The sequence below is a fragment of the Amblyraja radiata genome, chromosome 5 (genome assembly GCF_010909765.2).
Source record: "Amblyraja radiata isolate CabotCenter1 chromosome 5, sAmbRad1.1.pri, whole genome shotgun sequence".
NCBI classification, from domain to species: domain Eukaryota; kingdom Metazoa; phylum Chordata; class Chondrichthyes; order Rajiformes; family Rajidae; genus Amblyraja; species Amblyraja radiata.
Window position 1 is genome coordinate 13202310 of NC_045960.1, and position 17993 is coordinate 13220302.

At 45.7% G+C, this 17993-nt stretch overlaps 1 protein-coding gene across 3 annotated transcripts in view; it reads right to left on the reverse strand.

Annotated features, from left to right (window-relative positions):
- Positions 1–17993, reverse strand: part of LOC116973009 (CSC1-like protein 2) — a 135763-nt gene that overhangs the window by 6459 nt on the left and 111311 nt on the right. For 2 of the 3 annotated variants that reach the window (XM_033020642.1, XM_033020641.1), the window contains 5 exons: positions 17382–17544; positions 12339–12444; positions 7240–7407; positions 4563–4678; positions 1335–1394 (listed from right to left, as the gene is read on the reverse strand). In XM_033020642.1, the coding sequence (XP_032876533.1) occupies positions 1335–1394; positions 4563–4678; positions 7240–7407; positions 12339–12444; positions 17382–17544 (613 nt within the window). The remainder of the gene's footprint in view (positions 1–1334; positions 1395–4562; positions 4679–7239; positions 7408–12338; positions 12445–17381; positions 17545–17993) is intronic. The other variant, XM_033020643.1, reaches the window with a different exon arrangement.

Consider the following 17993-nt stretch of genomic DNA (forward strand, 5'->3'; position numbering starts at 1 on the left):
GGTGGATGATGAATAAATATATTCATGGTTGAGATTAATAAAGGAATCAAGTGATATCGAAAGTTCTCATGATCTTATTGAACTGCGATAATAGATTCAAGGGGCTGTGTGAACCACTTTCTTTTTCACGTTTTATTAATCTGGAGGAAGTATTTTGGCAACTTTGATCAAAAGGGCTCCACTGGAGATTAGGAATCTGCTGTTACTGATCGGTTTGTCAGCGTTTCAACACAGGGCTAGGACACATTTATTTCCAATCCATTGATCCCGAGATGCTTCCTGAAGTTATGTGGTTCTTGTGCTCTTTACTATAACAGCATTTAAATGCCATTTGGACAGGTTTAGTTTAGTTTAGAGATACAGCGCAGAAACGGAGAGGGGGGAGGGGGAGCAATTTCCACTCACACCCATGCCCCAGTGAGGTTTGATCTGGTACTGTACCATTCTGAACCAAACAGCTTTGGGCAGGTAATGACAAAAAATTGCTGCTCGGCTATTTCACCACCATTTTTTTTTAGAATGGCCATGGGCTTTGTAATAGATTGGCTGTGGGACTCAATAAACTGAATATGAAGTAGTGTGGGATGGAACTGCAGATGCTGGTTTAAACCGAAGAGAGGCACAAAATGCTGGAGTAGCTCAGCGGGACAGGCAGCATCTCTGGAGAGGAGGAATGGGTGACGTTTCGGGTCGAGACTATGTCTGACTAAGGGCATGGAGTACGATGTCAGTCGAGAGTAAGGATGCAGGATCAGAAATGAACCACAGCTGAGTCATGAGCGTCTCTAGATGGAAGGAATGGGTAAAGATGTCCCGCTTGAGTTACTCCAGCATCCCGTGTCCATCTTCACAGCTCAGTGACCTTGTGCACCATCTAACCAGTGGTGCATAGTATTTGTTTCTTTGACGGGATAGCAGGCAAACAAAAACCAGTAACAGCCATGATCCCACTGAATGGTGGAGCAGGCTCAAACAGCCTACTTTTGCTCCCATATTCTATGAGAAGGGAATAAATGTGCCCTGGTTCTGTGAACTGGATTGCCGGTGCTTTAGGTTGCACAGAGCTCCTTTAATCTGCACAGCGAAACTAAACCACACGTTAGTTTGTTTCCGTGACGACCTGACGATACCACAGGAAGCAAAAATTGAGGAACTTCCCAATTGGCCGCCTTGAATTCCTCGCCTGGAGAAGCATGAAATGAAACGACAGGAAAAAGGCCCAGCATGCAAAAATTGAGTCCAGGTTTCAAATTTGATTGTTACGTATCACCGTGTTCTGCAAGAATGATTTGGTAAACATTAGTCAGGGTTAATTCCCCCATGGTGAGATTTACCAGCGTCCTGTAACAGGATTCATCCTCTGTACTTATTGCATCTGCTGGAGGAGAGGTTTGCTGAAAATCAATGGGGAATGTTATTTTATCTGCAAGTGGAAACAAAAAGATCTAGCAAGGTTCATTAGCGATTTAAATGCCTCCTCCTCCGTGAAAATAGCGCTAACGGATTTAATCCTTGCTTTAACATTGCCTTCAGTGGTCTCCTGGGGAAAAGGCACAAAGCAAACCGTTGTTCCCACTCCAATTGCCATTACTCAATGGAAAGTTTTGGCTAAGGCTCGTTCTGTCATATACAGCCCTAATGGGTTGAATGGAAATTGCTGGCTCTCTCACCTCTTGTGATGGGATACACTCAGTAAACACTGGGGCATTATAATGCAAGGCAGACAGACAGACAGATCATGAAACGCAGACCACCGAAACGCCTTTACTTTTAGAGGGAAGAGACGAATTGGGGCACAGGTTTCATTAGCAAAACACAAAGTGCCGGAGGAACTCAGCGGGACCGGCAGCATCTGGGGAGGGAAATGTGACAGACACGTGGAGTCCGGACAACCTCTTCACAGTCTGAAGGAGGATATCATTCTGAAACGTCAACTGCCCAATGAGCCCAAAACATAGGTTTAGGGAAGATTCGATAGAAGAATGTAAGATTACGCGAGGCAGAGATAGGTTCACACTGTCTACCCTTTCTCCCAGAGTAGATACATCCAACATTAGAGGGCACAGCTATAAGGTGAGAGGGGGGAAGTTTAATGGAGATGTGCGGGGTAAGTTTTTATTATACAGAGTGGAGGGGGGCTCGACGCACTGGCTGGGATGGTGATGGTGGCCGATACAATAGTGGCGTTTAAAAGGGTTTTGAATAGGCAAATTGAAGTGCAAGGAATACAGGGATACGGATCATGTCCAGGCTGATGAGATCGGTTGGTATCATGCTCGGCACAAAACCATTGTGGGCCAAAGGGCCCATTCCTGCGTTCTACGTTTATCTCTCCATTTCCCTCCACAGATGCTGCCTGACCCACTGAGTTCCTCCAGCACTTTGTGTTTTGCACAGGATTTCAGCATCTGCAGTCAGTCTCTTGTGTCCACAGATGTTTCATGACTTGAGACCAAACAACCAAAACACAGCAATACAACTACTCCCATGAATAGCCAGGGAGCTGACAATTCTTTAGGTTAGAGTGCTCTTGATCCATGGGCTTGATCTTTACTGACTGAGCAGGTCCCAGTGGGGCACAGTCACGTTCAAGTGGTCTCAGTGTACCCAGGGTAGAGCTGCAAAAACTGCCACCCAGAAAACCGTGCTAACAAGTACATGAGCAAGTAATGCTTCGTGACGTCCAATCACTTAGAAGTCCTCACTAATTCAGATGAAACAAATAATGGCAAGATCACCTGCAGAAATCCAGTCTAATTTAAAATAAATTTCAGAAAAAAAAGTAGGGATACTTAATTATCCCATACGTAGTTTAGATCAGAGATACAGCGCGGAAACAGGACCTTCGGCCGCTGAATTCTCGCTGACCATCGATATCCGTACACTAGCACTATCCTGCACAATAGGGACTATTTATAATTTTGACCGAAGCCAATTAACCTCGTCTTTGGACGTGCACATCTTCGGAGTGTGGAAGGAAACCGGTGCAACTGGGGAAACCCCACGCGGTCACAGGGGGAACGAACAAGTTCTGCAAAGACAGCACCCTTAAAGCCCTGTCCCACTGTACGAGTTCATTCAAGAGTTCTTCCCGAGCTTACCGCGATTCCCGAGTACCTGCCGTTAGCGTTACGAGCCGCTAAGAGATGTTCCCGAGCTCCGCCGTACATTCTACGTGCTTCCATGAGTTTGATGGGTTTTTCAAAACTCGGGAGAGCTCTTGAATGAACTCGTACAGTGGAACAGGGCTCGAAGTCAGGATCGAACCCAAGGTCTCTGGTGCTGGAAGGCAGCAATTCTATCGCTGTGCCTCCATGCCGCACTTAATTGATGGAAAGACATCTAATTTTTTTTAATCAAAACGTAATCAAAATGAACAGAGGATGCTGGTTTAAACCAAAGAAAGACACAAAATGCCGGAGTAACTTAGCGGGTCAGGCAGCATCTCAGGAGAAAAGGAATAGGTGATTATCCATCATCTTCAGTCAGAAGGGATTCAAAGTGAAACGTTACCTATCCATATTCTTCAGATATGCTGCCTGACACACGGAGTTGCTCCAGCATTTTGTGGCCAACTATTTAACCATCCTCATTCAGATTCGCAAGGACATAACGTAAAAAGATTCTCAAGCAAAGTGAAGGAGGTCACCACTATTTAAACCATCCAAAGGGCATTAATATCAGTGATATCTAGCAGAGGCAAAGGGGTAAACCAGCACTCCTTTAGATAAGGAGACACAAGGAACTGCAGATGGTGGTTTACAGCGAAGATAGACACAAAATGCTGGAGTAACTCAACGGGACAGGCAGCATCTCTGGATAGAAGGAATGGGTGACATTTCAGGTCAAGACCCTTCTTCAGACATGCCCTGAAGTTTGAAGAAGGGTCTTGAACTGAAACGTCACCTATTCCTTCTATCCAGAGATGCTGTCTGTCCCGCTGAGACTCCCTCCAGTCTTTTGTGTCTATCAAGGAAATGCAGATGCTGGTTTACAAAAAAAAGACACAGGGTGCTGCAGTAACACCTCATGGGATGCTGCCGAACCTGTTGAGTTACTCCAGCACTTTGTCGCTCCCTTGGCTAACATCAAGCGGTGTTTTATCGTGTCATACAGGTTGATGCATCATGCATTGCATGAATCATTAAGCTGGTACCGAGGCACACTCTTAAGATTACCCAGTTAACTTACATGCTGGTGGTGTACACATACATACTTGTACATAGAACACACCCATTGCACTCCTGAGAAGCAGGAATGTTATCAAACAATACAAGCAACGTGACCAATAGCAAATTGTGAAGAATTAGAGTTGTCAAAATATTCCTGTTTAGTGTGGATGCGATTCAGAGCAGAATTAGGCCATTCGGCCCATTGGGTCTACTCTGCCATCTATCGCTCCCTCCTGACTCTACTGTCCTGCCTTCTCCCCATAACGTCTGACACCCGTACTAATCCACCCGTACTTTGTGCTTGTACAGAGACCTTAAAGCAAACAGCCAGATAGGTAGCTGGGTGTCGGGCACAAGCCTACAGCACACGGCAGATACATTGCTGCTTACCTTGTAGTTATGTGCACTGAGGTATTTGAAGTGGCCAAAGCAGACATGAGAGAGGCAGATAACGATAGTGACCACCAGGACAACAAATGTAAACATGGATGTAGCAGCTAAGAAGCCTGAAATTAAATGAAAATATACATATTTTTTATGGTTATTCATACGTCATGGGAGCAGAATTAGGCCATTCGGCCCATCAAGTTTACTCTGCCATTCCCATCATGGCTGATCTATCCCAACCCCATTCTCCTGCCTTTCCCCATAATCTTTGACATCCTTACCAATTAAGAATCTGTCAAACTCAGCTTTAAAAATACCTGACGACTTATAGCCATATAACCATATAACAATTACAGCACGGAAACAGGCCATCTCGGCCCTTCTAGCCCATGCCGAACACTTACTCTCACCTAGTCCCATCTACCTGCACTCAGACCATAACCCTCCATTCCTTTCCCGTCCATATACCTATCCAATTTATTTTAAAAAGATAAAATCGAACCTGCCTCCACCACTTCCACTGGAAGCTCATTCCACACAGCTACCACTCTCTGTAAAGAAGTTCCCCCTCATGTTACCCCTAAACTTCTGTCCCTTAATTCTCAAATCATGTCCTCTTGTTTGAATCTTCCCTACTCTCAATGGAAAAAGCTTATCCACGTCAACTCTCATAATTTTAAAGACCTCTATCAAGTCCCCCCTTAACCTTCTGCGCTCCAAAGAATAAAGACCTAACTTGTTCAACTTGAAATAAAGACCTAACTTGGTCTAACTTCAGCTAGGTCTAACTTCAGCCGTCTGTGGCAACGAATTCCACAGATTCACCACGCTTTGGCTAAAGAAATTCCTCCTCATCCCATTTCTAAAGGTATGCCCTTAAGGGATGCACGGTGGGCTAGCCAATTGGATGCAGAATTGGCGAGGAGGAAGGACTGTATCATTTGTTTTGGAGATGTTAGTTGAAGAATGTACATTGATTATGAAACTGAGATCTGTTTTAACAAAATGGCAGCTGCACAATCCATCTGAGAGTTGAAGGGACATTCTCGTCTGCCACCCCATCACGTACGGCATGGACATTGTGGGCTGAAGGACCCTATCTTATGCTGTACTGTTCCATGTTCTATAGCATCTTCTAGACCTGACAAAAGTATATAATTCTATGATACACATAGATAGGGTAGACAATCAGAATCTTTTTCCCAGGATGGAAAAATCCAAATACGAGAGCAATAGTTTAGAGATAGTGGGGAAACAAGCCGTTCATCCCACTGAGACCACACTGACCATCAATCACCCACACTCTAGTTCCATCCTACCACACGAGGGACAATTTACAGCAGCCAATTGACCGATAAATCTGCACGTCTTTGGGATGTGGGAGGAAACCTAGAGTACCTGGAGAGAACCCACGCGGTCACAGGGAGAACGTACAAACTTTGTACAGACAGCACCCAGGATCAAACCCAGGCCTTTGGTGCTAGAAGGCAGCAGGTCTAGCGCTGTGCCACCGTGCAGCTTTTAGGGTGAGAGGGGCAAAGTTTAAAGAAAGTTTAATGAGCGAGGCAAAAAAAATAAAAATAAAATAAAAATTACACCAGTAGTTGTCGAGTCCCTGGAACGCACCACCAAGCGGCGGAGACGGAGGCAGATACGAAAATTACATTTAAGAGACTTTTAGATCGGTATATGTATATGCGGGGAATGGAGAGATATGGATCACGTGCGGGCAGATAAGAGCTGGTCTTGGCATCATGTTCGGCACAGGCTTTGTGGGCCGAAGGGCCTGTTCGTGTGTTGTACTGTTCCATGTTGTATGGCATATTCTGGTACACTAAGATCTTGTGTTCAACTAGAGCACAGTTGGGGTTGGAGAAACGATTTACGAGGATGTCGCCAGGACTAGAGGGTGTGAGCTATAGGGAGAGGTTGAGTAGGCTGGGCCTCTATTCTTTGGAGAGCAGGAGGATGAGGGATGATCTTATAGAGGTGTACAAAATCATGAGAGGAATAGATTGGGTAGATGCACAGAGTCTCTTGCTCAGAGTAGGGGAATCGAGGACCAGAGGACATAGGTTCAAGGTGAGGAGGAAAGGATTTAATACGAATCCGAGGGGTAATTTTTCCACACAAAGGGTGGTTGTTATACGGAACAAGCTGCCAAAGGAGGTAGTTGAGGCTGGGACTATCCCATTGTTTAAGAAACAGTTAGACAGGTAATTGGATAGGATAGGTTTGGAGGGATATGGACCATGTGCAGGCAAGTGGGACTAGTGTAGCTGGGATATTGTTGGCCAGTGTGGGCAAGTTGGGCCGAAGGGCCTGTTTCCACGCTGTATCACTCTATGGCTGAGACACAGCTGACAGAACAAATGGGAGGGGGTTTAAATGGAACCCAGTGCAGAACACTGAGCATGTCAGGCACCATCTCTGGAGAACAAGGATAGGACGGAACTACAGATGCCAGTTTGCACCGAAGATAGACACAAAATGCTGGAGTAACTCAGCGGGACAGATGTTTCGGATCGGGACCCTTCTTCAGATTGAGTGTGCTTGGGGGGGAGGGGGGGGGGGGGGGAGGAGGCTGGGAAAGCTTGCAAAGGTTGCAAAGCGGGAGGGTGCAAAACCTTTGATAAGAGTGGAAGGAAGGAATGAATGAATGGGCGAAAAGTCATCTCACCTGTTCTGACGGTGGAGAAGAAAAGCAGACAGAGCAGGCAGAGGATGGGAGCTGCCACCACCTGATTCACGGCCCCAGAGTGGATCTTCTTGTCCAGTTTAGCGGGCAGGTAGGCATAGTACATGTTGTAACGATCCACCAAGTGCTTCAGGAGCATGTACATTAAACCTAAAGGCATACCAAAACAAAAAACATTTCCACGTTCCATTAAATTGATTAAATTACAAGCAATACTTGGAGGTAGACACAAAAATGCTGGAGTAACTCAGCGGGACAGGCAGCATCTCTGGAGAGAAGGAATGGGTGACGTTTCGGGTCGAGATCCTTCTTTAGACTTGGAGGACGCTTTAAGATAAGAGCGTGGAAACAGACCCTTCGGCACAGGATGTCTATACATGGATTACCCTTTGGCGACTGTAAATTTGATTTGATTTGATTCAACTTTATTGTCATTGCACAAATACGAGTACAGGTACAACAAAATGCAGTTTAGCATCTGGTCAGAGTGCAAGATAGTAGAAATAAAAATACTGGTTAAACAATATGTGCAATGTGGATGAATTAAACTGGTACATAGGCAAATAAATGTATACAGATGGGAGAGTATAAAAGATAGCTAGCGTCGGGACTGTGAGTTCAGCAGTGTAATGGTGTTATTGAAAAAGCTGTTCCTCAGCCTGCTTGTGCGAGACCTGAGGCTCCTGTACCGCCTCCCTGGTGGGAGGAGGGCAAATAGTCCATGGTTAGGGTGAGAGGGGTCCTTGATGATTTTCCCGGCCTGTCTCAGACACCGTTTGCGGTGGAGGGCATCCTATCTGGGACATATGACAATAAAGGACTTACTATCAATGCGTACAGTTTGAGAAATGCAGTTCAGCTCACGTATGAAGTTTGAAAGGCAGAGCTTTCATATCTTAGAATCGTAGAGATCAATCACAATCATACTTTATTAGCAAAGTATGTTGTGCAACATACGAGGAATTTTGTTTGCCAAGTCAGTCACACAAATAAAAAGCAACGGAACACACAAAATACATTTTAACATAAACATCCACCACGGTGACTCCTCAACATTCCTCACTGTGATGGAAGGCAAAAAAAAGCTCAATGAGGAGAAGCTTCTTTACTCCAAGGGTGGAGAATCAGTGTCAGAGTGATACAGCGTGGAAACAGGCCCTTCGGCCCAACATGTATATATATATACACACACTGAACTTTTTTTTCTTCTCCTGTTGTGTACTATGTTTACATATTCTGTTGTGCTGCAGTAAGTAAGAGTTTCATTGTCCTATCTGGGACATATGACAATAAAACACTCTTGACTCGACTAAACCTGACCTATGCATGTACCTGTGTAAATGTTTCTTAAACGCTGCGATAGTGTCTGCCTCAACTATCGCCTCTGGCAGCTTCTTCCAGACTCCCACCAACCCTTTGTGTAAAAAGAGTTACCCCTCAGGTTCCTATTAAATCTACCTCCCCTTCACCTGATGTTTTGCGCTGACACTATGGGCAGCGGGACCTGTTCCTGTGCTGTACTGAGTCTGAAGAAAGGTCTCAACCCGAAACGTCACCTATTCCTTCTCTCCAGAGATGCTGCCCGTCCCGCTGAGTTACTCCAGCATTGTGTGTCTATCTTCAGTTTAAAACAGCATCTGCAGTTCCTTCACACACTGTACTGTTGTATGTTCTTTGCAATGGCAAGAAGATATTGTAATTGGTCAGTCAATAAACGCCTTAATCATAAGTTAACCATGATGAGGGTTTGTTTGAACTCTCAGTCTAAAGTAGAACTGTAACGGAAGTTGAAAGAGATTTTAAAAACAGATTATGATGACACAGTTGCTACCTGACCCGCTGAGTTACTCAAGCATCATGCGTTGTACTAATGGTGACCAAAACAATTTTATAAAAAGGTATCCAGCATCACTGCTATTTATCAGAAGGCAAAGTGCTAGAGGAACTCAGCGGGTCAGGCAGCATCCGTGGAGGGAGATGGACGTATTTGGTCAGGCCCCTTCTTCAGACCGGCAGGGACTGCATGCAGGCAGTTTTGTAAAATATAGTTTTACCTTCACGAACCAGACAAACTCTACAGCCCAGAAGGAGGTCAAATTCACCTTCTGTGTGTGTATTTGTTCGCTTGTACTACCCGTCCTGCTTAGAATCCACTCTGCTATAGGAAAGATGTTGTTTTGGTCACCCTGCTATCAGACGGATATTAAGCTGGAAAGAGCGTGGAGAAGATTTACATGGATGTTGCCAGGACTCGAGGAGCTGAGCTATAGGGAGGGGTTGGGCAGTCGAGGACTTAACGAGAGCAGGAGGCAGAGGTGTGGTCTTATAAAGGTGTACAGTCACAAGGGGAATATGTAGGGCAAGTGCACATTCTTGTACCCAGGGTCACGGGAGGAATATTTATTTATTTATTTATTTATTCCGAACAAGTAAAGACATTAACGACATTAATATTAACAAAATTGAAATTATCAAACAATTGGACTTTACAATCAATATTTACAAAGCAATGAGAAGAACAAAATCAAAATTCCAATGTCCAACTCTGTGTCTGTACAAGCTCGAAAAGGAGTGAGAAGAAGAATAACTTATTAAATCTCACTGATAACAAGAGGACAAAGGATTTAAGGTTCGAGGGGAGAGATTTAATAGGAACCAGAGGGGCAACTTTATCACTCAGGGTATGTGGAACGAGCTGCCTTAGGAGGTAGCTGAGGCAGGTACTTTAACAATATTCAAAAGGCACTTGTACTGGTACATGGATCGGAAATGTTTAGCGGGATGTGGATCTAACTCAGGCAGGTGGAACTAGTGTGGATGGGCGGGGGGGGGGGGGGAATCTTGGTTGACATGGGCAAGTTGGATCGACGGGCCTGTTAATGCGTTGCTTGGCAGTGACTCTTCAGGTGGGGTTGGGCAGTGGGCAGGTGCTATAGACCTGCACGGGAAGGTGGACACTTCCGCCCCCACCAGTCTCGGGCAGATGGGGCTCATCAGCCTGGGAAGGCATTCCATCTAGGAGAGGGTAAACTCCAATTTAAAACCTCCACTGCCTTGTGGCCATATCCCGTCATGGAAAAGGCTCCAGGAGTAAACCTCAAGAAAATCTGGAGTCAGAGCCCCTAAGGCAGTTCGTCGTTGTCTACAACCTCGCTCTGGCAGCTCCTGCGACAGCGCTGGTGCCAAACTGTAACGGCCCTGTTGTTCCTTTGGATCGATCAGCGACGTGGAGGGGAGGGGGGGGGGGGGGGGGAAGAACATGCTGCACGGTCAACAGCCTGTCCTCCATATGACATCGCCCAGGCTTGCATCCGACCAGGATGCATCACCCATGGTCAGTCATGACCGAGGGAAGGCAATTAAAGGCAGTGACTCTTCGGGTGGGGAGGGTGTGGGGGGGGGGGGGACACCTGTTCAATTATTTTCTCCCAAGAGCGAGAGCATAGGAGTGACTTTAACCTCGGCTGAGGACAGCTAGCTTCGTTAGCGGTTGGTACTGGCAGCATTCCCAGTCTCCGGGCTCTGGAACAGACCACGTGGCGTGCACAACCACTTAGCCCACAGGGGAGCTTGCAATCAGTCATTCAACACAAATAAAGTGCACAAGGATACTATTTTGCCAAGCAACCTCCAGTGGTTAATCCATTGCCCGCACCATAAAACACTTTTAATTAAAAAGGGGACCACTAATGCACTGTGACTAATACACTGATTATGTTCACATCCACTCCCCCGACAGATGTTTGGATTAGCTGGAAACTAATAAACGAAAATACAATTTCATTTACAGTTACCCGACCGTTAAAATTATACCAAGAATCGTTAAGCTGATTACGAAAAATGACTTGCACACTGCAAAGATGGTAATCTTCCAGGAGAGGTCAGTGTGGGCCAAGTGAAAAGTCAAATCACATCCAGTCCGAAGAAGAGGTTCGACCCAAAAAGTCACTTACCCATTTTTCTCCTCAGATTTTTAGTTTAGAGATACCTCGCAGAAACAGGCCCTTCGGCCCACCAGGTTCGCACCGACCAATGATCACCGTACATTGACACCATCCTACACATGCTAGCGACAATTTACACACACAACCAAGCCAATTAACCTACAAACCTGTACGTCTTTGGAGTGTGTGAGGAAACATAAGATCTCAGAGAAAGTCCACGTGGTCACGGGGAGAACGTACAAACTCCGTACAGACAGCACCCGTAGTCGGGATGGAACCCGGGTCTCCAGCGCTGTGAGGTAGCAACTCTACTGCCGTGCCACCCATGGCCCATGTTCTCTCATAGAAACATAAAAAATAGGTGCAGGAGGAGGCCATTCAGCCCTTTGAGTCATTGTGATCATGGCTGATCGTCCCCAATCAATAACCCATGCCTGCCTTCTCCCCATATCCCTTGACTCCACTAGCCCCTAGAGTTCTATCTAACTCTCTCTTAAATCCATCCAGTGACTTGGCCTCCACTGCTCTCTGTGCAAGGAATTCCATAAATTCACAACTCTCTGGGTGAAAATGTTTTTTCTCACCTCAGTCTTAAATGACCTCCCATTTATTCTAAGACTGTGGCCCCAGGTTCTGAACTCGCCCAACATTGGGAAAATTTTTCCTGCATCGAGCTTGTCCAGTCCTTTTATAATTTTATATGTTTCTATAAGATCCCCTTCATCCTTCTAAACTCCAGTGAATACAAGCCTATTTTCAATCTTTCCTCGTATGACAATCCCACCATCCCAGGGATCAATCTCGTGAACCTACGCTGCACTGCCTCAATCACAAGGATGTCCTTCCTTTTCCCTTTCTCGTTTCCCAGCATCTCTCGTTTCACTTTCTTCTGAGTCTGTCTGAAGAAGGGTCCCGACCCGAAATGTCACCCATTCCTTCTCTCCAGACATGCTGCCTGCCCCGTTGAGTTACTCCAGCATTTTGTGTATATTCTCCAGAGATGCTGCCTGACCAACACTTTGTGTCTATCTTTGGCATAAACCAGCATCTGCAGTTCTTTGTTTCTACATGTGGAGAACTTACTCTCATTAACAGAAGGGGCTGCAATTCGAGGATAGTCCAAGATGAAACACTCACCAAATGGAACGATGATGGGGCACGTGATGCTGTAGGTCATAACCACGGTGAAGATGCACATCATCCACCCATAAGCTGCTCCAAACTGGAACTCATAGGCTTGGTGCTGGAAGAATAAGCATACAACAATTAAGGGGAGGCAGTGAGAGAGTCTAGGACTAGAGGTCATAGCCTCAGAATTAAAGGACGTTCTTTTAGGGAGGAGATTAGATGACATTTCTTTAATCAGAGGGTGGTGAATCTGTAGAATTCTTTGCCACAGAAGGCTGCAGAGGCCGAGTCAGTGGATATTTTTAAGGCAGAGATAGATAGATTCTTCATTAGTACGGGTGTCAGAGGTTATGGGGAGAAGGCAGGAGATTGAGGTTAGGAGGGAGAGATAGATCAGCCATCAGCAGTCGTCTTTCTTACAGTTTGGCTTTCTTCCCAACCAATTGTTCAAGCGCTTTTGATTGCAACATGCGCCTTAATTTAGTTCAACAAAGAAACTGACAAGTTACTAAAGAACGAATGGCGGAGTAGACTTGATGGGCCGAATGGCCTAATTCTACTCCTATCACTTATTATGACCTTATGGAATAGGACTGAGCACCAAGCAGAGGTATGCTTAACAGGAGGGCATAGGTTGAAGGTAAAGGGGTTAAAACGGGACATAATACAATGGACAAACTTGGGATTGTTTTCACTGGAGTGCCGGAGGCTGAGGGGAGACATGAGAGAAGGATATAAAATTATGAGAGGCACAGATAGGGTAGACAGTCAGAACCTTTTCCACCACCAGAATGGAAATGTCAAAGTCTAGAGGGCATAGCTTTAAGATGAGAGGAGCAAGTTTTATTTTTACATAAAGTGTGGCGAGTGCATGGAACCTGCCGCCAAGGAGTGGTGGTGGAGGCATGTTACGACAGTGGTACATGAGAGGCGTTTAGATCGGCACATGGAAATGCAGGGAATGGTGGGAGAGGCATCATGTGCATGTAGATGAGATTAGTTTAGCTCAGCATCATGTTCGGCACAGGCATTGTGTGCTGTTCTAGGTGACAGTGTAATGGAGACTATTTTTCCTCTAGAGGGTGGTTCGAGTCTCGAGCGTACTGGCGGAGTGGGTGGTGGATGCGGAGGCTCTCACAACATGCAAATATCGAGGCAATCACTGAACTGCCACGGCATAACAGGCTACCAAACAACTGGTGGTAAATGGGATTCCTGGAGATGGGGATTTGATGGTTATCGTCAATAGGATGGCACAAAGGGCTTGTTTTTGTGCAGCATAACTCTTCTGGCCCTAACAACGCAAACGGACCAGACGACAAATCTTTAAACTGAAGAGCCTGGCTTGAGCAAAGACATTAAGGAGAGGTGCCAGGGTGCAAACCAAGTTGAGCTGAGCTCACTTCATTGAGTTCTAACTTGTTCAAAACCAGTTCACGAACAACGCTGGTATCGATCCCGACCTTGGGTGCCACCTACGTGGAGTTTGCACGTTCACCCAGTGACCATGTGGGTTTCCTCCCACATCCAAAAGATGTGCAGGGTTGTAGGTTAATTGGCTTCTGTACGGTGCCCCTGGTGTGTAGGGAGTGGATACGAAAGTGGGATAACATAGAATCAGTGTGAATGGGTGTTCGATGTGGACTCGGTGGGACGAAGAGCCTGTTTCCGTGCTGTGTCTTTCAATCAATAAGCACTGCTTTGCATAAAAACACAAGCATGTGAGATCGGGGATATTAACTGGGTAATCCATAATGTTTTCACACCTAAAAACCTTGGATTTAGCTACCACTAGACCAAGAGGTCAGTCTTATCTTTGGGCTGGCAGTAATAGACCATAACCAGTGTGGATGGTTGATCAGCATTCGAACACGAGGCCTAAGCCCATGTACAGATTAAAGACATCAATGCCTGGGAATTTTCCACTAGGACTGAACTAAGCTGTTTAAATAAAGGAGAGTAACCACCAGCCGGCAATTAGTGACCTGCATTTGGTTTAATGGTAACACCCGCAGTTTATAGCGGAAACATTCATTTTGGCCAAGCCAGATCCCACAAGACATACAAAAGTGGAAATGCAAACAGAATGCGAATCTGCTCTTCAGTGGTGCCTTGCAATTGATTGCAGGGAAAATGCTTCACAAGTCTGAACTGAGAAGACTACTAATCAACCGTTTGGCTATCCAGGGTTAGCGCGCCTCTTATTTGGTTGTAGATGCCAAATATGTTGGCGGGTGCCTGTTACGCGCTGCCAGGGCGGCAGATAAAATAGTGGTGTCTCAGAGGCTTGTAGATAGGCACGTGGATATGCAGGGAATGGGGGGATATGGATCACATGCCGGCAGAGGAGATTAGTTTAACTTGGCATCACCATCGGCACGGACATCGTGGGCTGAAGGAACCTGAACTGCTCCATGTATCTACATTCTTTACATGAGGGCAGAAGAAAACAAAGGTCAAAACACAGATTTTTCAGATGAAGGTGCTAGACATCTGATGAATCAGTGGGGAGGTCATGAAGGGTGTCTGAGATGATGAGACTTTGATTTGTCAATCTTTGGGTAGCCCCATCTGGAAAAAAAACTATCAAAGTCATTTCGCACAGATGGTGATGGCTTAAAGAGAATACTATCATGTCTCTCACATAGGCAATAGCCAGTTTTGGTACGTTCTGGGTGTAAAGAGGGAAATAATTCAACTCATGACACGAACATCCAGCTTCATAAATGAAACAGGACTCCGACGTACAACAGTTCAAAAGCTGCACTGGTTGCTTCCCCTCACTCCCACTTGTTGCTGGTAAACAGATCTTGAGAGGGTTATTGTAAACTGATCCAGTGTAATACAAGCCTGAGGAAAAATCATACAACATAACTAATACAGTTTGTATATAACACTTGCTGTACTTGCTTCTTGCAACTTATGTTTATTTATTGCTGGCCTTAGACATCTATGTTTTCCTTACTCTCACCTCTTACTCCATTCTTACTTGTCTGCTCTCGTCTTTTTCCTGTCTCCTCTCTCTTTAAAAAAATACATATTTCCTCCTCTCGGCTGCTCTCCGTCTCTTCCTTCCTCACCTCCTAGGGACTGCAAGTAATGGGCACGCTGAGGGGTTGCAGGCTACTGTCAGGTTGGCAATGCCGCTCTGGCGTAAAGTTGCACTATAAACAGGCAACAGGCAGGTTACAATTTATTTCTGGCCCAATTTTAATCAGATACTATTGTATACCAGATAACAGACTCTGATCAAATAACATTATTACTATTGCACATCACTACATAAGATTAGAAAGCAGTCGGATGATGTGTTTATTAATATTGATTTAATTTTAATAATGGTATCATTTTAATAATGGTATAATTTTAATTTTTAATAATTGATGTTCAATATTGATAAATATTGCGGCTTCCTCAAGGTTAAATTTGTGCCTGTTTTTTCTTCAAAACCTATCTTATGGGCGGTAGAGTGGAGCAGCTGGTAGTGCTACTGCCTCACAGAGCCAGAGACTCGGGAATGATCCTGATCTTTGGTGGTCTGGGGGGTGTGGGGTGTGCAGTGGGCAGTGTGCGTGATCCTGGTTGTTGCGTGATCCTGGTTGTTGCGTGTGCGTGTACATGCACACACAGAGTTTGCACATTCTCCAAGTGACCGCGTGGTTTTCCTCCAGGTGCGGCAGTTTCCCCCTCACATCCCAAAGACATGCGAGGCTGTAGGTTAATTGGCCTCTGCAAAAACTGCCCCTAATGTGGAGGTGGGGAGTGGACGTGACAGCAAAATAACATAGAATTAGTGTGAACAGGAGATCAGTGGTTGGTATGGACTTAGTGGGGCTGTTTCCGTGCTGATCCGTACAAACTTTGGGGGAAAAAACAAAACACCAAAAAATAAAAAAATTAGCTTGAATAAAACACTCTCAATTCTGCACAGTGTCAGCTAGCTGTCGTTTCAACAACTGCACATTTTATTTGCACTAATAATGCAACCAGTTACTGGTTGTATTAGCTGCACCCATCTGTTGGGGGTTAGAGGCAAATGGTTTGTTATCAAGAGGAAGGGATGGGAAGAGAGGGAAGGTGAGATAGGCTGGGTGCGGGGAAAGTGGGAGAAAGAATGCTGGCTCAGATCAATGGTGGGAGCATGCGTTGAGTATTGTCTATTGTCTATTGAGTTCTCTACAGGTGACGTTGGGTTGGGACCTTCTTCAGACTGATGGAGCGATGTTTCGCGTCGATTTAGGTTGATTATTGTCACGTGTACCGAGGTACAGTGAAAAGCTTTGTTTTGTATGCTATCCAATCAGATCAGATAATTCTAGATGTAAATACTATCAAGTCAAACTCGAGTACAATAGGTAGAGCAAAGGGAAAGATACAGAGTGCAGAATATAGTTCTCAGCATTGTAGCGCACCAGTTCCACAGACAAAGTCCAATGTCCGCAATGGGGTAGAGATGAATCGGACAGTAGCCTAGCTTATGGAAGTCTGATAACAGAGGGGTTGAAGCTTCTTCAGACTGATTGGGCGACGTTTTGGGTTGGGATGCCCCTCTCTTTGGATTGATTGGAGAAGGGACTCGACCAGAAATGTCACCTTGTAGTGCGTGGGTCTCAAAAGGAAACACGAAGTCCAGTGTTTTGAGAGGCACCTTTTATTATGTTCCTCCCGGTTGTAGGGTAGACCAAACAAGAGAAAGATGGCACCCAAACCCCTGCCTTTAAACCCTCTGGCTAAGGGCCGCCTCCGGACTGAACCACTCCCGTGCCGAGGGGTTCGACAGTATGATGGCACGACCCTTGGGAGCCGCCACAACCTGTCCATTTCCTCCCCAGATACTGCCTGATCAGCTGAGCTCCTCCAGAACCTTGCCTTGACAGAGCAATGCTGGCAAGGTCTGCTTAACCACTCTATTAAACAGGGTGTCTGTGTCCATGGGATCTGATGTACAATTACAAAATCACTTTTATAATAGTTGTAACCTTTCCTTGCGAATAATGGTAGCAGAGGGCCGGTATACCCGGAGAGCAAGAGAAATGAATTAGCAAGACCTACGCGTTTGACGTTCTTCCTCTCTGCTGCTGACTTGGCCAAGGAGAGGCGGATCATGTACATCAGCAGGCCAGGGATGCGCAGCAGGTCCATGGCATTTCCGATGAACGCAGAAGCAATCACGTAATTCACAAAAAAAGCACCATTATCGGGGAGAAAGACACACCTGAAACACAAGACAAGTTGAGAGTTAGTGAACGATCACCACCACATATAACATGCTTTCCCATTCCAAGTGGGGCCACATAGAGCCATTGCCAAATGCCAGTTACAGGGTTATAGACCTTCGGACTATCTTTGATCGGACCTTAACTTGCACTAAACTTTATTCACATTATCCCTTTACATGCATCTGTACTTTGTGGACGGCTCGATCGCATATTGTCTTTCCACTGACTGGTTAGCACGCTAAAGCTTTTCACTGTAGCTCGGTACACGTGACAATAAATTAAACTAAACTACTCCCGACTCTCCCAGAGAGGCGATGCCTTAAGGGCCTGTCCCACTTGGCGCAACCAAACGTGGTCGCTTGAGGCGTACGGGCACCGTATGGCCGGTCCCACTTAGAAGCGCGGAGTTGTGCGGGGCTGGTCCCAACCGCGCGGGGCTCCGAAA